We start from the raw sequence: 24,220 nt of genomic DNA, 5'->3' as shown, positions 1-24,220 counted from the left end.
TGCAATAATAAGTTATTTACAATAATTATGCAAATAGTATGCTACGCTATAGTTTTTCTTAGTGCTTTTCTGTATATTTACAATTTACTGTTGCTTACATTTCAAAATCAAAATCGTTGAATGGCTGCTAGGTTCATCAATTTTTATGCTTACAATTATTTTTTGTATATTGTCCTTTTATATTTATTATTTTGTTTAATAGAAATGTCAGTTATTTCAATAGTAGAAATAAAGAAAATGTAACAAAGCTTCTACTTCGACTGCTGCAAATTTGCATTTATTTGAAGAACTCCTCTAGTTATAACAATGCTCATGAGAGTAATCACTCATTGTGCTATTCCCAAGCCAGAATATTGTAATCGGACTTTGTCTTATGAATTGGTCCCATTTTTTGGCTCAACAACGGCTCACATATCGCTCATTCATGCAGACTTTCGCACATTTCCTCATTTGCAGTTAATGCTTAAAGCTATTGCAATCAGCCGAAATGCAAATTATTTTTACACACATTAAATAATTAACTTAATTTAACATAAATTTTAATTTACAATTGATGCTGTACGGTTCAACTGAGTTCTCGATATAGCTTTTATCTTTTATCCGTTTCTCTCCAACACGATTTTTTATTATTATTATTAAGTAGTGCTAAGTTTTTTGTTGTAGCTAGCAGTGATAGTTTCAAGTTTAATTTTGAGGTTGCACTAACTTTCCGATAATAATAATAATAAGTTGAGTATGGTAGAATTGGTGTGAATGATACTCAATTTATTTAATATAATCTAGAGACATTCAACGAATGTCAGTATCAGATGGCGTATCAGAAGAGATAAAGACATATTAACTGTGTTCTCTAGCTTTGAGCTGAAGTAAAACATTTTATTGCAATCATGGCAAACGAAACGGTCATCTTTTTTTGAAAATGTGCTTCCAAACTAAACATACGAGTACAACAAAATAATTACAAAATGCATTGGTATTTTACAATATTTATAAATTTATATTAAATTCATTTTATGATTTGCTTAAAGGCTAAATGCTAACTACACTGTTAAGTAAATGCTGTGTTATGAGTGGGTAGTTAATGCAAAGTTGCTGCTGTTGTTGTTGTTGTTGTATCTATGCAGTTCTTCGCTGCTTGCATGAGAGTTTCTTAAGATTTAACTATAATTTGTTGGGAAATTGCATTCATTTCTTAGGCCTATAAGAGTTTTCATTTAGTTTATCCATTACTTTATGTATATTTGTTAATTAATGCTGCTATACACACGTAGACATATCCCTTGTTTCATTTGACGCTTGTTAAACTTTGTTTTAAGTTAACGCAACGAGTTGCAAAATTAATTTCCAATTAATTTCATCAATGCTTGAAAACAAAATATAACAGAATGCATGAGCAAATCCAATACCCATCACTCATTACTCGAAACACAAAAACATTTGTTCAACATTGGTTTTTCCCTGTTTTCTGTACTCTTCACTCATCCCTCGATTGCTCAGCGCCTCAGAACTGGCCGCTGGCCTTGGCGCATTGCACGTAGCTGCGGTAGTTGTTGTTGGTCAGTCCCACCATTTCCAGCTCGTCAACCTGCGCACTACGGGCACGTCATACATAGACCACGTGGGGCTTGGCCCCGCCCCCATTGCCGGCTCCACTCGCCACCTGAAGCGCAGCCGCCTGCTTCAGCTTGGTCATGGTTTGTGTGTCTGGGTAATCGTAGTGGTCAAACTTTTCGTACAGATGCTCCGGCTCGTCGTCGGCGTCCTTGCCGGGCAACTCCCACGGCTTCAAGGCACGATATTCGTTGGCGATCGTCTGCGCGGCCAGGTAGCGCTCCAGCTCCAGCTTATCGAGCTGCGGCAACGTCGTCTGCTGATAGTCGTGCCCTCCGCCTCCGCTGGCATGCAGGGGCTGGCCCTGCAACGGGATAGCTTGATGATAGTGTTGGTGCGCCTGTAGGGTCTGCGCATGATGCGTGTAGTTCATGGCCAAGCCTCCGCCGCCCCCCATGCCTCCACCGAGAGTTAGGCTCATGCCAGGTGCGCCCCGCGCCTGGTGCTGCAATATGCGGTCGTGCACATTGATGATCGACTTGCTCGTGCGCAGTGGTCCGCGCTCGTGGAGCAGTTTGCGTCGACGTTTCACAAAGCGCAAGTAGTACAGGACGCTGATGGCGATCATAATCACCAGCAGGCAGGTAATTACGGCGCACACGACGGTCACAATGTGTGCCGGGCAGGTGATCTCGCTCTCACTCATGCTCAGGAGTTGGCGGCGCTTGCGGACATTATCGCGCCAGACGTCGCATCCAATCTGCTGCCGGTCAAGGCGCAAGTAGTTGCTGCTGGCCGCCGCGGCTGCCTCCAGACTCTGATCGTAAGCGCTCGGTTCGGTGGTGTGCAATGCATTGGCTATGTGCTGCTCAGCTATGTAGGCTGCTAGGGCGGCCACGCCATCGTTCGCGGACGTCGTGCTGTCCTCCTCCTTGGCTAGAGCGGCAACAGCGGCTCCTGGGGAGTGCTGCAATGGTGGTTCCGCTCCCTCAAAGTTTCCCGTGACCAGGCGCCAGAGCCACAGGAGCGAGCAGTTGCATTGCAGCGGATTGTCGCCCAGGTAGAGTTTCTGCAGCTGATCCACGGGAAACTGCGCTGAGTAGAGTGTGCGGAGGCTGTTACTCTGCATATAGACCTCCAATATGTTGGGATTCCCCTGGAACAGACGCATGGGTATGTCGCTGAGTTGTGGGTTGTAGTTCAACTGGAGAGTCTGCAAGTGCGTGTTGTCCACAAATGCTCTGTGAAAGAGAAGAAGAGGGCAAGAGCTGGTTAGATCTGATCGATTTCCTTAAACAAATAAGAAATATATAAATTCCATAACCATAAATGAGTGCTCCGGGAGCTGAGTTACGGTGATTTTGAGTGACGGTGCTATATCTCGCTGGAATAGCTGTCAATCGGTGCAATAATTTAATCATCATACAACGTATGTTTCTAAAGTTACTAAATCATATACTTAAATCCGGGAGTATAATAAATAAATTCGCAAAAATGTGTCTATTTTATTGACAACATTTGATATAGAATTTGGGTACTTTGGATAAATATTAATGTTGAAACATTTCTAAAAATCCCTTTAACAGATTTCCGTAATTTTCTAGTTAATTTACAAACTCCGTTGTACACAGCTTTCTGTAAAATCCTTGCTGATTTTTGCTCAGCCCTATTTTATGTCATGTAATACCCTTCTTGTTAGCTGACAAATACAACAAAAGCATCAGCACGCCTGGCTGTCTGTCTTCGAGTTCAGTTACTTTGCTGTTCCTGCCTCTGATGTTCATTTTAATTATGCACAATGCGATGCATCAATGTTAAACTTAAATGCAAGGCAATGACAAATACATACATGAATAGCACACACACACACACACACACACACACACACACACACACACACACACACACACACACACACACACACACACATACACACGACAACTTAAGCGACATGGATTTATTTAGCCAGCGACTAGTCCAACTTAAAAAGCCAAGCAGATGGAGGAACAACACACACACACATAAATGTAAGTACATATGTACGAGCCAGCCAAGCTCTGCCAGCTACAGCACCGGCTCGTAAATCCCTGCCAAGTTAAGTCAGAGCGCTAAGTCGCCGACTGCAGACGCAGCTGCCTCAGTCCGCCAGTCCGCCAGTCTGCCAGCTTGCCTGCCAGCCAGTCAGCCAACGAGTGCATTACCTAACGTGCCCCGAACTTGTGGTTGTTGTTGCAGCTGCTGCGCTTAAAGCGAGTGAAATAAGTGCAACGTGGCGTATGAGGAACTGGCAAGATTCTGGCTTGTAACAACACACACACATAAATACATTCACGTAGTAAGCACACACATACATACGTATATTTGTATGTCTGCTGACACACACAAATTTGTCGCTTTTAAGGATTTTCCTCAGCTACAACTTCACGTAGCTTTTCATTTCATTTCTTAAGTTGCATTTCAAGTTAAATGAACGCATTTATTCGAGTAGCATTCATTTCCTAACATTTCTAGCTCCAACTACTGCTCCGCTTTGATTTGATAAGTGGCGATACTTCTTTTCCTCCTCGTACGTGTATGCATATAGACCGCAGTTATGTAAGCACTTACATAAATATATTCAACTTTAAGTGGTTGCATGTCGCTTGTCAAACGACTGCGGGTATGGTTAAGCAAAATTATCATCGATTTTACGTCGAGAGTCGAAATGTGCTCCAATAATTCAATCTTTGTATTTATAGAATGAAGGCTAGTTTCAAAGGATTTATATGGACGATGTCATTTACTTACTGTACTATTGATTATATTTTTGAGATTGCGGAAATTAGCGTATAAAATGATAGCCGATACATATATTTCGTAAAGAAATTAAAAAGAGATTCCGCAAATGCTACTTGCAGCTTTTAGTTTACAAAGACAATTTAAACAAGAGAGAACGCTACAGTCGAGCAAGCCCGACAGTGTAATACCCTGTACCCAGGTAAACTTCCGTCACTGAGTTATATGCGCCCATAGCAGCAGCAAAAAGAGGAAGAAGAAGAGCGAACTTGTTGCTGCAGTTTGGGGGTGTTCTACTGTAGGAAATTTGTTTCGCTAATAACTTTTCTTAGAATTGACCGAATTATATAAATGAAATGTGGACGCCATCGACGAAATTCTGTAGCGGAGGAAAGGGCGGAAAATTAAAAAAAATAAATAAATAAACTCGTCCTTTCTCGGACCTAGGAGAATCTGGATGCCAACTTTGGTTATTCTAGCTTTTATAGTTTCTGAGATCCTTGCGTTCATCCAGACGGACAGACGGACGGACATGTCTAGATCGATTTCTTTCGTCATGCTGATTCAGAATATATATACTTTATGGGGTCGGAGATGCTTCCTTCTGCATGTTACTTTGCACAAACCTAATATACCCTTTTTACCCTACGGGTACAGGGTATAAAAATTGCTTACTATATAGATATATTTAAATAAATGCCAATTTAGGCACAGCGGCAGATAGTTCATCCCAAGTCAATTATTGTTTGGTAGATGTACACATCAATAAGGTAAATAATATACTTGTAGCATAATTAGGTCTGCAGCCCTCTCTTGCTTCAATATATAGTAGATTCCAAACAGTTGCCAAAAAATATTGGTAGCTCAACATATACATACACATTTTTAAGATAATTTTATATCTTAAAATACTTCCATTGCGAACATTGCTATTTACAAAATGGTTTTTAGTATCGTTGGGAACAGTACGAGTGCAGACATAGCGTCAGCAAATAAAGAAAGCACTTTCTATTCATTTTGCATTTGGTCATCCATGGCAATATTTGCGTGCCACCAATGATGCACCACCCTCGGGTATTACGAAAGATTTCTCAATATGAAATTGGGCACCATTAACTTAATGAACAATTACGGCAATATCTTCACAAGTGACTATAGTGTGGCCCTAAAAAACCGTGGAAGGAGTAGTGATAGGACGTTATAAATAAATGAATGTGTAAATAAATTAACTGGTGTATGCCCTATACATGTGTCTGCAAAATGTCCAAGAAGTGTGAAATCAATAAATTGAAAAACAATGCGATGAAAAACTAAAAAGAGGCGAAATAAATCCAAATCCAAGATTATTGTTAAGAAATTTTTTAAATATTTTGAATAGCCATGTTTCAGTAAATTTGATTTTTTAACACAAGAATAAATGTGAAATCATAAATTTAAAAATAATGCGATGAAAACTAAAACTAAAAAAAGGCGGATTAAATCATAATCTAAGAAAATTTTTAAAATATTTGGAATAGCATGTTTCCGTAAATTTATTTTTATTTAACACATGGTTAACCACGCCAACAACTTTAAGTTCCTCGGCTGACAGGCTGCCATTTGCTATTTGGGGGTCTGGTCGCCTGCCAATTTCACGCCGAGTTTAACACTCAAGAAATGAGTTCAATTGCTAAAGGTACAGACTTGCGCCCCAAACAGACTTTTCGCCTGCCATGAACACACATTTGTACACACATAAGTCTGGTGGAAACAACAAAGGAGAACTTGCACGCTAAAAATTAAATTCAATTATTTGTGCAAATATTATGCAAATAGTTAAAACACCGGCAATACCCTCGAAGAAGGAACGTGACTTTGCCGAGGATTTGTGCTTATATGTATGCCCAGTAGCGTGTTTGGGGATTTCGGTGCCACAGGTAGCTCCAATAGGAGTCTGTCTAAATTGTTGCCACGGCTACGCTTTTTAAATGCCATGCCTCAGACGCAATTGGCGACGCGTCTATGTCTACACATACTCCTATGTAGGCACATAGGAGTGGAGGGAGTGGGAGCGGGAGGGGGTGTGGCAAGTGCGGATCTGCCAGCCCTTTTTCTGTTGAGGGAAAGTTTCAAACTTCATTTCTTTGCGGGTGTCGTGCCCTTTTTTCCTTCTTTTATTTTCATTCTGGTTGTTTTGTCTGCGATTGCCAACGTCAAACGTGCGGAAACGGAAATGGTTGCTATGTGTGCGTGTGTGTGTGTGTGTGTGTGTGTATGCTCGTGCGTGTGTAAGTCGCCGCCATTGCAGGCGCAAATGTTGGCGTTATTTCCTCTCGTTTTTTGTTGCCGAGCTCATATGCAAATTGTTTTGTGTGTGCGAGTGAGAGTCTGAATTGAAATTGCTCAAAATCCGATTGAAATGTTTGCTGTCCGTGTTCGGTTCAAGCTCGATTCCGCTGCTGTCCCTCTGTGTGTCCGACGTCAGAGTTCACTCACACGAGCTATTACTCTCGCAGCAGACAGTCAATCAGTCAGTCTGTCAGTCTGTCAGATTGTCAGTCAGTCAGTAAACGTTTGAATGGATTGCCGTTTGTGAATTTTGATATAGTTTTGAATGCCGCCTCTTTGAGTGCTGTCTCTGCTATTGACTGTCTACACTCATATTCAAACATACCAATATATACATATGTATATATGTTATATTTATATAGCAGAATGATTGATTGACATTTAAACTACAATAAAAACGAAAAAACGGAGGAGCCATCTCAGCTTGGCATACCCAGGCTGCAGTTTGGCTCTGAGCATCAAAATATTTCTGCCTATGTTTCCCAGGCATCCGTATTTCCTTCCATAAGGTGCCTAACATATTGTTCTTACTGTACAAAGTTGTGTGGCGGTGTGTGTTGCTATGGCACGTATAGCCAGCAGAAGTAGAATAAGGCACCAGACAAGCATTAACTAATTGCCAATTATGGCACACGCATTAATAGGTAACGACAAATTAGCAAATGATATGAACACGCACTTGTTTATGGCATTTTAAATGCTTTTAAATTACGCATACGCCCCATTTACGCTTCAATATAGGCGTTCGGCAAAAACGGCATGGATGGGCAACAGCGCCTGACCAATTAAGTGTGGTTTGGCAAAGTCGGGTCAGCATTAATAATAGAACAATGTGAAAATTGACTTCAAGTAATTATTGAACAAAACCTTCAGTCCACATGCGAATTTTAATAGCAGAGCGTCTCAGCTGGGGGTAGGAAAAAACCAGACTAAATAGGAAAACCCACTTCTGTCATTCAAATACTGAAAAAGAAAACGTTTTAGAACGATATGTCGATCCGATAAAGAATATGTTGCCCGTTTGAAATAAGTAAACTTAAAATCGTTGTAATATCTACATCGCCGATGTCACTTATAATAGAACAATTAATCGAAAAATGGAAAGAATAATCAAGTTAATCAAAATGTACTGTTTCTTCTTAATTAATCGTAATTTGATAAATCAAAACATCACTTATAATTAATATAATATGCGACAACTAAGACTAATACTATATGATGAAAAGTTGCCTGTGGCCTTTGAAGTTTTTTGATTCGCACAGTCAACAGTCAGTTTAGAGTTATTTATTTTTTATAGCATTTTGTAAAACTCACCTATATACGCATTCATAGCACACACACACACATAAGCTTATGTGTATGTGATGGCTCTTTTCATCTAATTATGTCAACACAAGCACATTGGCATAACATATTATATGAGCTCATTATATGTATGAATATATTTTTGTTGCCGCTTAAGCCTCTCGAACAATGCGCATTGTTGTTGCTCCCTCTTGATTGTTGTTTCTATGTTGTTGTTATTCTGTGTGCCATTTGCTATTTTTCCCAGCGCAAAGCGCCTGTCACTGCCTACGACATTATCCTGCCTGCCATTTGCAGGCGTGAACTTCTATTCATAGAATTTTATAGTACTTTTGACTTTGAGCAGCCATTGAGAACTTTGAATAAGTTATTAACAAATTTTGAGCAACTCAATGTGTCAGTAACAGTACATCAATTTAGTGCTCAGTGTCAGCTTAAAGAGGCTCGAAACTGACAACAAATGAGGCAGAAGCAGCAGTAAAATGTTCATAAATGACGCAAAATAAACAAACAATAGGTGGGGGCAACGGGAAGATGTCAGCATAGAGGAAGGGTGGGGAGGAGCGGCTGCCGAGGGTAAGCTAATGGCAGATCCAGGAAATATAACAATTGCGACGATGCAAGCAGCAGCCCACAAAAGTATGCAATGCATAATTTCATGTTTATATATTTTTTGCTGAAGCGACAAGGGGGGAAAGAAAGGAATGAAAGAAACAAAAAAGGGCACCAAAAGCACCAACAAGCTGTAGGCAGCAGTGCAAAATAAAAGCAGGAAGAAATAACGGAAACAGGAAAACATAAACATGCTGCTGCTGCCCCGCCCACTGCAATGCGCCAAGACAGACGTTATGCCTCTTTTATAAATTATGAACATGAAAATATTTCAAAGCGGCATCGGGTGTAGGCTATTAGGTGTGAATGTGTGTGTGCGAATGCGTATTTACATGCACTCACACACACAAAATGCCTCACACTGCCACACTGCTCTAAGCTTGTCTATTTATGCATATGCATGTCCTGGTTGCTTGGCAATGGCCAAGAAAGCCAACCCAGAGGCAGAGCCAACCCAACTCCTCTTGCTCGGAAGTTAGGTTTTGACATAATGAGACGAGGCAACAGCTGGCATTTTAATTGGCATAAATTGTAGCTACATCTAAGGTCAACAAAGATTAAAAGTCAAGTGAGAGTTGAGTCGAACGGAATATAGAGAAAGATGAGAAATTAACGAAGGATGGCTAGATTGCAAGCTACAAAAATTAAACAAGAGTTTATATTTAATGTTAAACTAAATATACTAAAAATACCCTTAAATACCCTTAAATACCTTAAATTGATTAGTTCTAAGACAAATTAATGAAATTCTTTTAAATCAGATAATGTAAGATGAAGTATCATTAAATGGAATACTTAGTATAATAAATCAAGAAGAGTTGCAGATTCCAGATTTGTTTCATATTTCCTGACACACTCGTACTAATTTATAATATTTAGAAATATGTATCTTTAAATTATTTGGGTATTTTTATTTAGCACATAACGTTGTGATCAGAAACTGTTCACAATAGCAAAAATAATCTGAACTCTGAAGAAACGAAACGATTTAGCAGAGCAACTAGACATGAAAAGTTCATTAGACCCAGCCAAAGGTTGTTCTTTACATGCCAGAATATCTCTTCATAATTCAGTGTTAAATTGGTCATGTGTTTCATGGCGTCGCACAGGTGGGCTGCGGGGTATGGCTACCGACTCGACATTAAATTAGGATGCAACCCCAAAGCAGCCACAAAACAAATGTCACACATACCCATTAACCGAAGCAAGCCGACAAACCAACCCAACAACAAGCCAGACAGGCATCCCTCATAACCTCTCTTCGTCGTCTACACACAAAGTGCATAAATTTTAAAACAATTAGTTTCAATTTTGCAATCCGCAACAACATACCACGGAAACAACACCTACGGACCGAGAAATCCTTCTGCAGAAGCGGGACGCATATGCCAGCAGAAAATCTCGTATTGTGGGGAAGAGAAGCCAAAGGAGGGCAAGGATGTGAAGGTGAGGGAGTGGGCGCCATGTTAATGTGCCATATGACTTTTTGCTATTAAGTCATGTTACGTCGAGCATCGGAAGCGGGCCAGGCAGCAGTGTAAAAATCTCACTTAATATGCCCTTTGATATGCTCTGGCTCTCGACAACAACGGCATGTCCGGGGCGTTACCTTCCCCTTTCCCCATGCTAGGAGGGTTGTTTGCACTGAGGGTTGTTTGGGCGGCGATGACGTGCGCCTGCTTAATGAATTTTGTGCGCGCTGATTGTTTAGGTGTAAGGTTTTATAATGAGATCCCCCAAAACACACATCCACTCTCGCTCTCACACACACTTAGCACACCTATGTAGTATGTCCTGCCTCCAAGCACACGGAGGTATCTCACAGTTGCGAAATGTATCTACGAGTATGTATGACAAAACTTTGCTATCAACGCGACGACATCGCCGCACGTCGCAGCGTGAGTTTCCATTAACGCATTTGCATAAATATTTACATGTGTGTGCACACATACTCGTATATGCATATGTGTTTATTTGTTTGTATTTGTTGTCCTTTCCCTCTACTGGTTCACTGCGACTTTAACTCTCTCTGCATAACTTTAAAATTTCCTGTAGCTACTTATTTATGTATGTATTTTTGGCAAGTAACAATTTGTCCAAGCCATTCGGTAGATTGGAGGCAACGGTAACCCTTCTGTTCGGACCCGTCTAGATGGCGAATGAATTCAACATTAAAAGTTTAATTTATGATTATGCCTGAGACATGTCAAAGCTTGGGACTCAGCAACCCCAGTTGGCACTAACACATTGCAAAATATGATTTCCTTCATGCTAAGACATTTTAAAATGTTTCGGAAGGAAGTGGCAATAACATTTAAGTATGTGTCGCGTCTGTTATTCGAGGACCTGCCATTTCGAATGAAGTCATAAATTGAACTCACGCCATTTAGAATGCAATACTTCGTTTTACCGTGCTACAGGGAGTAGAGGTAGTAAAATGTCTTGCAAGTTCTTTGCATTCCAATCTCTTAGCGTTTTTAAAATTAGACTAAGGTATTCTTTTTTGATTTCCATGCAAATATTTGCCGAAGGGGTCAGCAATCCAGCAATTTTGTTTGCACTCGTATAAGTTCTTCACAGCTGAACGTTGATGAATGTAAAAGTAGTTCTAGAAACTGCCGATAGCAAATGGAAAACAGCTATCGTTGTCCCGTATTTTTGTTGTTCCACATTAAAGAGTAAAGTGTATACAAATGGACAGCAAAAAGCAGCAGCTCCTTATGAAATAAGGTTTGGGGAGATGAACAGTATACTAGTGTTTAAAGAAAACGCATTAACGTTCTAGTCGGCTCGTATACAAGTAAACTTTAAAGAAATGAGATATTGTAAATAATTATGTAATTTAATTTATGTAACAAGAGTTACATCCGAAAATTCTCACATTTCGAGAGCACATATGCTCTGTTGTAAAGACACTAAGTGTTAGAATAAACAATATGAGATGGCTCCTAATCAGCAAAAAACGTTCACTGAAAAACAAAGTGACTGTGTATAAGTCTTGCATCGCTCCCTTTTGGTGATATGGCTCACAAGTTTATGGAATCGCTGCCAACTCACATCTGCAGAAAATCCGGTCCTGCAAGCGAAAACCCTTCGCTGCGCAATACATGGAGCGTCTGCGAATTCATGTTAACGTATTAGCAAGGCGCCTGCTGAAACCGCTACGAAAAGGAAGAAGAGTAGTAAGAAGGAGGCTGAAGAGATCACACCCTGCTGATCTACCCGATAGATTTATTTAATATAAGAATAAATAATTAATAATTAAATGAAATAAATAATTAAATAAGACAAAACTCCTAGTTTAAGCTGTATTTGTATATTTCTATAAGTTTAATTTAAGTTGTTGTAAATAATAACAGTATAATTAAAGTTTTACAGTAGCAGTGGCAGTGCAACTACATTTAGGATGATCGCAAGGATGCCAAGAATCCAAGCATTATAAATATGTAAATAATTTCCAGATGAATAGGTAGTATGCCTTTAATTGTGGCATATTCTAATGGACCTCATGTCAGTTGGCCCAATTAGTGGGTTTGTAGGACATCGAAGCAGACAATAGAAGTTTTAATTAGAAAATATCCTGCGGACTCCTGCTCTCTGCAGCTCAATCTCCTAACATGACTCCACCTCTTTAGCCAATTCCAAGGCAATGGGGCTTAACAAAGTTCAAAAAGTTTACCTGCTACGAAAACGAAAAGAAAAACAAAAATCAAAATTTGCGCAAATTAGCATAAAGCTTTGCACAATGGCAAAATGGGCGAAGACAAGTCGAGGAATTGTGGCAGACAACCCGGTAAAGACAAACACAACATTTAGTTTGCAAATCAGGCGGCACGTTTGCTTACACACTCGCATGTGTGTGTGTGTGTGGATTCGGATTTGGAATGTAAATTTTATGCCAAAGCAACAATTTGGCAGTCTGAAAGCAATGAAGGCTGCCAAGTTCGCACAAGACTGTTCCACTTAAAATCGAACAGAGTACAAAACAAAAAGTAAAAGCAATTACAAGAGAGCGGTAGGGGCATTCGAGTGGTTGGGGAGAGAGCGGAGAACTGCTCAGAAAATCAAATGAAATAACAAAATTAAACTGATTTAATGGCAGCTCTCCCGGTCTGCATGTCTGTTTGTTTCCCGTTCTCTCTTCCACTCTCCGTGTGTGTGTGTGTTTTACGCTTGTCATGTATTTGTGGGTACAAGAGGCATGGTAATGCCTGAAAGAAGTGGGAGAGCGGTTGTGTGTGTGGCAAGCGGTGTGGTGCAATGGTGGTTGATTGACAGCCAGACCGCCGCTCGATGATTTGATATGAAAATTGCCTGGAATTATTGAATTAACATATGCTTGAATTGAACCCAAGCATTTCTCATCATCTGCGTTTGACTGAGTGGGCGGGCATGTGCGTGTGTGTGTATGTGTATGTGTGTGTACTTGGCATTGTGACGCGCCAATTTAGCTTCTTGGTGATGTGGTTGTGTAGTTGTCCTCAGTGGCAGAGTGTGCATGTGTGTGAGAAGGCTTCTTATTACCAAAGCGTATTAGCCATGATTGATTGCATTGAGTAATAATGATTTGTAGCCCAGTTCTGCATGTGAGACCTGGAGAACGCGTCAGTTGGGGGGGGGCGAATGTGCGAAAGTGAATTCTATGACTAGCTACTTTTGGGCTATTGTGTGCTAAGGATAGGGGAAGGGCACACAATGAGATGCCTAGCGGGCATCTCTAAGTCTAATTGAATGCTTTACGATAAGTTTTCCTGCCTTGCAGTGTACATATAATTGCGTTCCTATTTGAAAAATGCATATTTAAGCACCGAAAATGCGACTTTAGTGCATTGTTCGACAGTCAAGCAAGCCTAAACTCGTAAAAGAACACACGTAAATCTTAATATGAACGCAAGGATCCCTGAAACAGCTGACTAATTTTCAATCAATAATTATGAATTTTTAAAATATGTCCATCTGTCACTGTAAGAACATTTATTTCTCTCTGTTTCGCAAACACATATACCTAAATATGCGCTATGCGTGGATCCTACACATATGTACAAAGGTTGCTTTCATTTTCATTGATAACCTATCTTTTTTTATTATTTCTTCTTCTGAGAATGAGGCTGCTCTTTAATTTTCCGTCAAACTTGCATTTCTGTTGCTTTAGAAAAACGCTATGACTGCGGTATTTGTTTTATCCTTTGAAGCAAAAACCACACTTGGAACAATTCGAAGAATGTCGCCTTGGGAAGCCATCAACCGCTCAGCTGTACATCGGCATTGGTTTTCGTAGAGTGTGGCTGCTTTCAGCTGACCGACATTTCTCCGCAAAGCACAGGAAACTTTCTCACTACAAAATGGAGCTGGAACTTTCACCTTCTAGCACTTACACTTACCTCGAATCGATGCGCTGCAAATAGTCCAAGCGGCTCAAATGCAATTCGCGCAAATGAAACAAATTCAGAAATGCCACTGCGGGCAGTTGCGCAAAGCGATTGCCGCTCAAGTTCAAATAAGTGAGATTTGAAAGTTTCGAGAGCTGCTGTGTGGGCACCATCTGCAACGATAGAATGTGAAGCACAATGTGTTAAAAATATACTATATATACGAGTTTGTAAGCGCACAAACACACACACTTAATAGGAGTATACACAAAGCTTAAGCCGAGCAAATAAAAGTTTTGCAATACGTTTAGCACTGGGACCGGACCAGTTGCATTCATGCAATTTTAATGCGCTCCAAAGCCAGCCACTCAACTTTAAGAGCGCGTTTTGCGTTTAGCGCTAGCCACACTTGATAGTTGCAAGTGCCGAGCATTTAATGCTAGCTTTTTATACCAGTCCGCTATATTCGTTTCTAAAAGGGGCGCTCATAAAACGCTGATGGCGTGGGATGGCTGGGGCGGCAGGATGGTGGGTGGTCGAACGGGCGCAAATGAATGTGGCTCGACCTTTTACGTTCGCGCTCTCGTTGTTAAAAAATTCAACAACAAATACAACGAAAAGCGTAGCATAGCGACTGCAGTAGCGGAAACGGAAACGTACGTCATGTACTTCCGTGCGCCATTTGTGATGCCGCCGCCATCGACCACGTTGAGGAGGCGGGAGGCAGCGACTGGAGGAACAGTGGCTGAAGCGACTTCTGTTTAACTGTGTGTATTTTTGGCAATAAAATCAATCTTGCAACAAATTTGTGAGCGTCAACAACAGCAATATTAACCAGTTTCGGCCCCGCTGCTAGAACGTGGCATAAATAAAGGAAACTCGGGGCGGGAAACAAACGTTACACACAATTTTCGTGTGTACGAGTATGTTGCTGAGCCTTGGGCGGGCTATGAAAAATTGAGCTCGGCTGGCGGCATGAAATTTGCTATAACGTCGACGTCGTCGTCACCATCGTGTCGTGTCGGAAACAGCATACCAGCCCCCACCAATTCTTGAAAAAGGCCGGGGAGTTGGAGCCGCGATAACGTAATGAGCTCCAGCGCATTGATTTTTACCTCTGTTTTTTTTTCCTTGTACATAAGGGGACAGTTTGATTGTTTGGCGGTCTCATAATTTCCAAATGTGTTGCAAAGAAGTAGAAACCCACTCGTACACGTAGAGTGAAAAAACGCATCACGTATACGCAATTTATGCACAGCTCTGCAATCATTGAAATTTCATATTAAAGCCGTGCGCGGACGGCAGAGCGACCCCTCCTTCGTATTTGTGCTGCACTCAAAGACCACGGGGTGACTAATTAAAAGGCATTTGCCCTTAGCAACGGCATAGCAGCGTGAAAAACGCGAAGGAAATAAAGAAAGATGAAATAGCAGAAAAAACGTTGGCAAAGTGAAAAACTGGGCAGTGCACAAAAGGGAAAGCACAATAATATTGACTTTGATTTTTAAATTAATTTCTTTGCGCTTCGCCGTAATTGCCATGCTGTGAATGCATCAGCTAGGCCAAGGGAAAAGTTACGGCCTGCTTTTAATGAAGTATTGGAAAATTACTTAAGTGACTTTTACTTTTTATGGCTTGCACCCGAAAGGTGGAATGCTATACTAGTAGGTCTCAGCGCAGAACAATACAAATTTATGGCATTTAAGAGTTTTTCTACCCTGTTCATGAAATCTAGGTTTGTGCACAGTGAAAAATGAAACAGGCAGGAGGATGCGTGGCAGAACCCACAATAGTATATATATTTCTGATCAGCATCTAGGCGTCAGCCTGTCCGTCTGATAGCCTAGATCTCAAAAACTACTTATAAGATCTTAAGAAACCAAGTTTTTTTTATGCACTCCCACTCCCCCGTTATTAGCGAATTTCTATAAATCCGTTCATATAAAATGTACAATAACAAGTGTATTTTTGAGTGTCATTTTCATCTTTCCTCTTACTTCCCCGCTATTAGTGATTTTCAATAGCATTTTAGATATTTTAATACATTTTGGATTGGTGAATACATCCGGTTAGTGCCTAAGTTTCGTTGTGATAACTAATTTTTAAAGTAAGTTATAGCCATAAATATAAACTCTGCTCAAGCCCTGCCCGCAGGCTGTTGTTGTTGTCGCTGCTTTGGTTCCACTCTGTACTCTGTTGTTTAATAAATTTTTTAAATCTTGTTCATTTTATAAAATTTATATAATTATTCTACAAAGAGTATTTCAAAGTGGGGACACCCGGCTTTAGCTTTTCGACTTGATTTAATTCAGGTTATAACAAAAAAATAAAATTAAATGTTATAGATACATATATTATTATTTAGGCCGACCCCACAGTGTGTATATATCCTTGATCAGGATGAAAAGACGACTCGATATAGTCATGATCGTCCATTTGTATGTGCGCAAAGGTCACAGCAAGTTTAAGAGGTAGAATAACTAAGTTGGTATCCAGGTTCCGCTAAGCCAAGTTTTTTTCTTCAGCTGCGGGCAGAGCATGGGCAGAGATTAGATTTATGGCTATAGCTTCGATTGTTTTGGTGGCACTCATCGGTAGGAAACATTAAGATTTATTATTATTTATTATTTATCTGCAATCAATCTGTGATCGTCTTGTCACAACCCTAATTGCAACTCTAATTGTTTCAGTGGGACAGAGTCTTAGGGTTAAATTTCGATTAGAATTGGTATACGAATCAGTTTTATGTTAATTTGTGGGAACCGGTCTTCAACAAAAAGTCAGAAAACCTTTAATGACTACGCCAGACAAATACACACCAAAATAACACATCAAATATTATCTCACTTATAAAAACAAGTTTATGTTTTTGGTAGTTTGTTAAATTTGCAGCGCTCTTCACACTCTGCAATTAATGGCACACCTGTCTGCCAACCGCAGGCGAAGCTTTGCAAATTTATGCAGTCTCATTTAAATTCAAAGCTGCAAAAACTAAAAATAGAGCAAACAAATTCGATGAGCATAGATATAACAAAAAAGTTGCCATGCTACATGCAATGATTCATAATTTTACGCCAATGTGAATAGAAAAATTGCAGAAAAAAAACAAAACTACAAAAGTTAGCTGGCAGATACAGATGCGCACTAAACAAATGGATTAAATTTCATTTATATAAAATTTGTCTCTTTCAAATTTCCATATTTGTTCAACATTTATTCCTCAAAATCATAATTCACAACCAAATTCATAACAAACTGGTGATGCAAATATTATTGTGCAATTATGAGAAAATGTAAAATTGCGCATAACAAATTTATACACACAAATAGGCTAAACAACCTTGAAAAACATATAAAATAAAAATTTCATCTGCCTATTGTTGATTCGGTAGTTGCAACGGTATGAATGGGGCTTGGTTGAGTTGGGCTAGGACGATTTAAAATACACACACAATATCATAATGTTATTTCAAAAATGGCTAAGGCCATAATTTTTTCCTAAAAAAACCTTCTGTTTTATTCGATTCTGTAAATATTTAGTCAATATGTGCCTAGAAATTTCCCATGGAAAAATAATTGAGTAGGTCTAATTGAAAGACAAAATTACTTACCCTCTCAGATACATTATTTATGTATATTATACAACTAAATCAAACTTGAACTAAGCGATGTACGATAGTACTTTCATTTTAAAACTAAAAATAAATTTTTATTATTTTATAATTTTCCACTTTCTATCTTTGGTACGCTTGGTGGTCTAAGAAAAACTGAAGATATTTATAAAGAGAGAAGGAGTTGGATAAATTGGTTTGGGTTATCATATAAGATGCTGAAGAAAGGAATGCAATTATTATTTTAATGGACTACAAAGCGATTGTGTCATTCTTGATTGATCATTCAAGAGCAAGAAATAAAATATTTATCTATTCGAGCTAAAAAAGTATGATACCCGGTTCTTCAAATGCTTCAAAGGTGATTTTGGATGCATTAATGCAGTCCTTTAATAGAGAGTTCATATTTTGTTTAATTTCAACAACATCTAAACGGATTGTACGTAAATAAAATATGGACTTATGTACAATAAATATTTGAATATACCTATTTACACAGAATATGTATGTTGGGCAGTTACATAACTTGACCAAAAATCATCGTCCAAAACCTATATATATTTTATACCAAATTTACTGTTAGAACTATATATTTTAAATGAGTAAGTTATTTTCAGGGCACAGTTTATTGGTTTTTATAGAGAAAAGTAGCCTGATGTAGAAGTAATATTTGTATGTAGATCTTATACTTAGCTGAAAACAGCCAACGGGTTTTGAAATGAAGCAGCAAGCGCCACTGCCATCGACATCGCCTCTACAGCTGACGGATGCAGCTAGTCAAGCTGTCTGGCGAGGCGGCTGGGGGTCTGGCGTTTGCCCACGTACTGCAGTCCAAACACATATCCACATGCACATATATCTGTATGTATATATACTTATGTATATGGTCGTTAAAAAAGGATAAGGGACTAACGCTCTAAGCAGTTACGGCATTTGTGTAGAGGTTAAACAGGTGCTATGTCGTCTACTGCTGCTGCTGCTGCTGTTTCTGATGCGTAGCCGTAGTCGTAGTCCCAGGCAACAGCAACTGGCAGTCGACGCAGCTACGGAGGAATTTATGGGGCTTGGAATCAGTTCGAAACTACTTAAAATACCTTTTGGCATTTTGCAGTTGAAATATGTTCCTCTCGTCCATGTAAACATACATATGTATACGTACGAGTATACATAAGAATTTGCGTGTGTATATGTGGCGCAGGAAAGTATGCAACGTGCTACAGTTTCCCAAATGGGCCTTAAAAACTCCCTTCTCCCCCCATCGGCCGTCGTCGTCTGTGGCTGCGGCTAACCTTTACAACCGGTGCTGGTATTTCCCAAATAGCATTCTTATTATATTCTAAAGGTCCTTGGTCCTTGTAGTTATGCACATAAAGTTGCAGGTTTGTTGTGAATATGCATCGTGCAATACGAAATTTTTGGCTACATAGTTTATGTTGCTAGCGCCTGAGAATCTGATGTCTGCGAATAAGGCCCTAAAATAAAATCATGACCAGTCTGCTTATGGAGCATTTATTTTTGGCCTAATGATGTGGAAATTCTCTAAAGTCCCTCTAAAAATTATTAAAAATTATGCTGGTGAGCTCAAGCTCTTTTAAAATAAGATATTTATTTTAAAATAAGATATTTACAATATAGCATAATATATAAATATAGTAAATCAAGTCTAGTGCCAAGCGCAGTGTTTAGTGTCGTCCAACACAGCTATATGAAAATGGATCGAACTGCTGGAAACTGGTACTTATACATTTCATGTTCATAATTTCTTGTTTCCTATTTAGATAAATATAAATATATGTTATTTATCAGCCAACATTTAAATCCGCAGAGCACTGAAGTTTTCCTTTTGAAACGTATTAAGTCACAGCCTCAGATATTTTTTGTTAGATGTATTTTGTTAACAATTCATATAAAGTGCAACCTCAAATTGTAATTTTACAGCCATACCTCAAACGAAGCAAGGAAAGTTAGGGTTCCCTTTGGTGTAATTGAATTGCGAATGTGATTGAAATGCTTGTAAAACAGTACATATATATATATTTTTTTTTTGTTGCATTATACCTTTTTACACCTGAATAATTTTTATTTAGTGATCTCCAATTTTTTGAGCTATTTAGCAAAAAACGAAGTTGTGAAGGTAACGCACAGTGTCCAAGAAACCACACAAAGCATTTTAAGTCGATAAGAAAGTGGTTGTAAGTGAACAAGTCTTCTTACGTCTCTTACTATTTTAATTCATTATCCATTTCAAATATGCGCCACTGGCCTGATATGATGCATAATAGGGAAGTTTGAAGGTTGCTGGCCTTTGTAGGTCTTACAGCTTTAAAGGCGCTCAATATTCAAATGGAAAAAGTTTTTGAGTACGCCCTGGCGTGGCCATAAAACGAAAGCGGCTTTAAACTTACTGTCCAGGTGTTACACTCCCGCCCAAGACAGGCCGAAGGGACGCGCAGGGACAAAATTAACAAACAGCAAATGCCGCACTAAAATGTGGGGAAATGGCCGAGGGCCTAAGTAAAGAGTAGGCAACAGAAATCAGCACAAGGCACGGACAAGTTTGTATGCATAAATAGCAGACGACACAAACATGGCTATGGCAAAGGACTAACCCAAGCGCTGTGTGCATGTGTGTGTATGTGTGTCCTTTGTACTGGACTCATGTCCTTATTGTGTGTGTGTTTTGTGTTGTTGTACTCGTCGCTGCGTACTGAGCGCACTTGGCCCAACAACAACAGCAGCAGCAGAGGCAACTACAAGTTATGGTTATTAATTTTGCGTATGCAAGAGGCAGTCAGGCGAGCGACAAGCCTTCCAGGAAGGACGAACTTAAGCTGCATGCGAGCGGACAAGCGGCCGACAGAGCGGGTCCTGAGTGTGTGGCATGAAATCCGCTTGGGCAAAGTGTTGGTGTTGGTCACAGGATTTAGTACGAAAAGCAACAGAAGACAAGGCAGGAAGTGTGTGATTTATGAGTGTGTGTATGTCAGCTACAATATTTTAGCTGTTGCTACAAGCATCAAGCAACACTTCAAGTCCTTTCCGGCACAGCCCTGAACCATTTATGCTAAATTATTTTATCAAGCGCAAGGTCCAACAAGCACATGTACACGTCATATTGGTCAAAAAAAGAGGACGGATTTATAATCAACAGACATTTTGGCAAGGAGACGACTTAAATCAAAGGCACTCACCGTTAGATTGTTGTCCGCCAAGTCCAAGTGCTTCAGCGATATAAGTCCTTCAAAGGCGCTCAAGTCCAGCTCGGACATTACATTGCCGCGCATGCTCAGCGCCAACAGCTCCTTAAGACCCTCAAAGCTGTCGTTGCGCACAAACTCCACCAGGTTGTCAGACATGTCGAGGCTCTTGAGCGCATGCAGATGCCACAGATTGCTCGCGGGCACATCGAGCAGTCGGTTGTTGCGAAACACGAGCACCTCCAGCGTCAACATGCCCTTAAAGCAGTTGTCCTCCAAACTGACAATATTATTGTTGGTCAGATCGAGCTCGACTAGCGCTGCCAAGTCGCCCAGGGCAGTGGGGTGCACGGTCTCGATGCGGTTATAGCTAAGATCCAGTAGTTGCAGATTACTAAGGCCCTTAAAGGCGTGCTTGTGTAGAGCACTGACCATGTTACGGCTCAGGTTAAGCGTCCGTAACTCGGTCTGGTACTCGAAGTTCTTAGAGCCCAGCGTCTCTATGATGTTCTGCGACAAGTCTAGCACCTCCAGCTTCATATAGAAGGGCAACGTAAACTCGAGATTACGTATGCGATTTAGTGTTAGATTTATGTACTTGGTCTCCGGATTCAGCTGTATGGGCACATCCTCTAGGGCCGCGTCCACGCACAGCGCCCGGCTGTTGGCATCGCCGCCGAGGCATTGGCATTTCGAGGGGCAGAAGGCGATGGTCCCAGAAGGCAGCAGCAGCACCAAATGGAACAGTAGGAGGAGTCGGCTCGGCAGTCTGCAAGAGGGCCTTGTATTTGGCCATTTCTGTGTGTGCATGTTGTTGCTGTTGTGCCTGTATTCTGTGCTGGCCATTTCTGCAAGTTGTTTATTGCCGTGGTAGCTTGTTTATTTCGTTCGTATTTGGCTTACGCTGCGTGGCTATCACCAATTGATGGCCGTCATAGCTGACAGTAGCTGTAAATATAAACAACATGATACTTGAATATTAGGTGGTTGAAATTGGATTTGTTGTCTGTGCAGTTAAAAATTAAAGCCTCAGTATCATGCCCTATAACAAATGAACTACCTGTCCGTTTTATGAATATGTACTAGTATACTATAGTATAGTTGGCAAAGCACGAGCAACGTCTCTGGCAGTTCATAGTCAAAACTATTACCCTGCATTATGCAAAACTTTTGGACGTCGCATTAGCACCGCACAACTTTGACACTCGAAAGAAAAAGAATCTTAGCCATAAAACGCATGCACAGCTCGAGGCCGCCGTCTAGAAAGTCGGCGGGCAACTTTCCATGCAAGTTGTCAGCACTTTTTAGCCGCCGTGCCTTTGCGGGATCGTCTTTGCTGCGCAATGCGTCTCGAGTCTATGAAATATTAGTGAGTTAACTTATGCGCATAAATCTTGGGAGCGTTGAGTATATATTAAATAAATGCCGGTGGAAAAAGTTTTATGAATTACGCTCCACAAAAAAATACTTATTCAAAAATGTTCTAAGGTGTGCAAAGGCAGTCAAAGCTCATTTCATAGGCCGCAGCATTCATTTATGCGACTCAGGCTTAAATGGCCTAATTTGCGCTGCAATTTACTGAAGCGTCGACGACCTTTGACTTTGACAAAATGCCAAGCCCGTTCGCATTGCCATTTCCAACAACGGACTGCAAATTCACAAAATAAAAACGTTGAGCAGCGGAACATTCTTATGCATTCGTGTTAGGTGTGTCTATAGCCACTTGAGCAATTATTTAATGCATTTAGCTGATGAACTTGAAGCTCAAGGAGTAGGTTGCGAGGTTATTTATTTTGGTTTGACTCGTCAGCTAATATTATTTGGTCTGTCACAAGGATTTCGGATATTATACGAGGAAAAATAGCTTGGTGTACAAGTTGTCTGAAGCAGTACAAGCTTTTGCTTATCTCGATTCTTAAGCATATTCTCTGACAATGGCCTTTGATTCAACATTAATTATTCTTTTTTTTTATTTTTGTATATTTAGATGTTTTTGGTTTCTTCTTACTGATGGATAAAAGCTATATAATAACAAGTATTTTTACCATAAGGGAGTTGCAATTGCCCCAAAAAGTTGTACAATATTTTGCTAGCTCCAAAGCTATAAAATTATATGGTTTTAAAAATAAAACAAATTCAAACAAATTCATATCAAATTTTATGTTTGTCTAATGCGGCAAAATTCCATTGGCGCACGTTTTAAACATACACTTTTTCCTTATAAGGCAGGCCAATTAACTAGCTATGATTCTTTTCTATTTCTTGACGAATTAAACAAACTTAATGTTTGAAATATAAATTCCTTTGTGGCTGGCTGCGGTAAAGTTAACAGTTCATCAAATGAACTTACAAAAGTGTTGTATACTTTTAGGCATGTAAGTAATTTTCATTGTCCGACACGTATGGTCACAAATAGCTATATTTTCTCAGTGGATTATTCACACGCCGGCATTAAGCTATGCATTTATTTAAATTAAATATTTGCCCGCCGGAATCACTCAATTAGGCAATTAACAAATTACTTGCAAGTCTTTTTGTGTGGAGCTTCGCCTCCATGCTGCACAGTCCTCCGTCGCCTGATAAGCGTTATGGCTGGCTTTGTTTGTCTGTCTCTAAACTGTGATTTGCATACAGAAGTGCAAATACACGCCACAAACACATACGGTCATAAGCGCATGGCCTTGTGGTGGTGAACAATGGCAAGATCTCACACACGCATATACACACGAGTGTACCATAGGCGGGCGGACAATTCGAACAATAGTCTTAACTAGCTGTAAAACAAATAATAAAACAGTAACGCAAACTTTCGAGGTTTCATAATGTCAACAAAAGCTTAAAGCAAACATAACAAACAAACATACACACACGTACGCACACCGTGAAACTTTTTAGGCCGGATTGCAGGTCGGTGAAGTCTTGGCTCATATTTTTCGCTTCAATAAAATTTGTGGAAAATAAGGACCCAGCCAACGAACCAAGTGCCTGCCACAACCCGCCCTCCTAGCTGCCTTTTCCATGGCAGCAAAAAGCGAAAATTGTGAAAAATTCACTCCCGTGTGAATTATTAAGTTTCACATGGCAGTTTTTGTTTTTCCACCATTTTTTCTGTTTGTATAGAGAGGTACTATATAAGTAAGTATGTGCCGTCACGTCTGTGTGTATTTCTGTACAAGTGTGAGTGCGGGTTTGTTTGTTTGCGGCGGCGCTTTTTGCACATGTACGTAAACGAGTGTGTGTGTGTATTTGTTTGAAAAAAAAGCAAAAGCACACAAAGTTTTTAATAAACTTTCGCACGCCAGCTCACCAACGCAACTTTGCTTTCAAAATGTTTGTCGGTGCTTGGGGGAAGGCCGTGTGGAGGAGTGGCATAGAGGGGGGCATGGCATACAAATATGATTTCATTGTGGCAAATATTTTGATAACTCATGAACCGGGCGCCTGCTCTGAGTCCTGAGTGAGCCTACATCGG

At 40.1% G+C, this 24,220-nt stretch overlaps 1 protein-coding gene across 1 annotated transcript; it reads right to left on the bottom strand.

Moving 5' to 3' along the window:
• Positions 1-1,603: 1,603 nt before the first annotated feature.
• LOC115624896 (leucine-rich repeat and immunoglobulin-like domain-containing nogo receptor-interacting protein 4) lies at positions 1,604-21,594 on the bottom strand. The gene is made up of 3 exons (XM_030519743.1): positions 20,743-21,594; positions 13,953-14,113; positions 1,604-2,792 (listed from the first exon to the last, which is right to left on the bottom strand). The coding sequence occupies exons 1-3, from the start codon at positions 21,592-21,594 to the stop codon at positions 1,604-1,606; spliced, it is 2,202 nt and encodes a 733-aa protein (XP_030375603.1).
• Between the last annotated feature and the right edge of the window lie 2,626 nt (positions 21,595-24,220).

The sequence above is a fragment of the Scaptodrosophila lebanonensis genome, unplaced genomic scaffold (genome assembly GCF_003285725.1).
Source record: "Scaptodrosophila lebanonensis strain 11010-0011.00,11010-0021.00 unplaced genomic scaffold, SlebRS2 tig00000061-arrow-pilon, whole genome shotgun sequence".
Taxonomy (NCBI): domain Eukaryota; kingdom Metazoa; phylum Arthropoda; class Insecta; order Diptera; family Drosophilidae; genus Scaptodrosophila; species Scaptodrosophila lebanonensis.
The sequence above is the reverse complement of the archived record's forward strand: the minus strand, read 5'-3'. Positions and strand labels throughout refer to the sequence as shown.

Coding starts and splice junctions, on each gene's coding strand:
- LOC115624896 (XM_030519743.1), bottom strand. CDS start 21,594: ATGGCCAGCACAGAATACAGGCACAACAGCAACAACATGCACACACAG. Junction 14,114..20,742: donor TGGCGGACAACAATCTAACG/GTGAGTGCCTTT, acceptor CTATCGTTGCAG/ATGGTGCCCACACAGCAGCT. Junction 2,793..13,952: donor TTGCAGCGCATCGATTCGAG/GTAAGTGTAAGT, acceptor TCTCTTTCACAG/AGCATTTGTGGACAACACGC.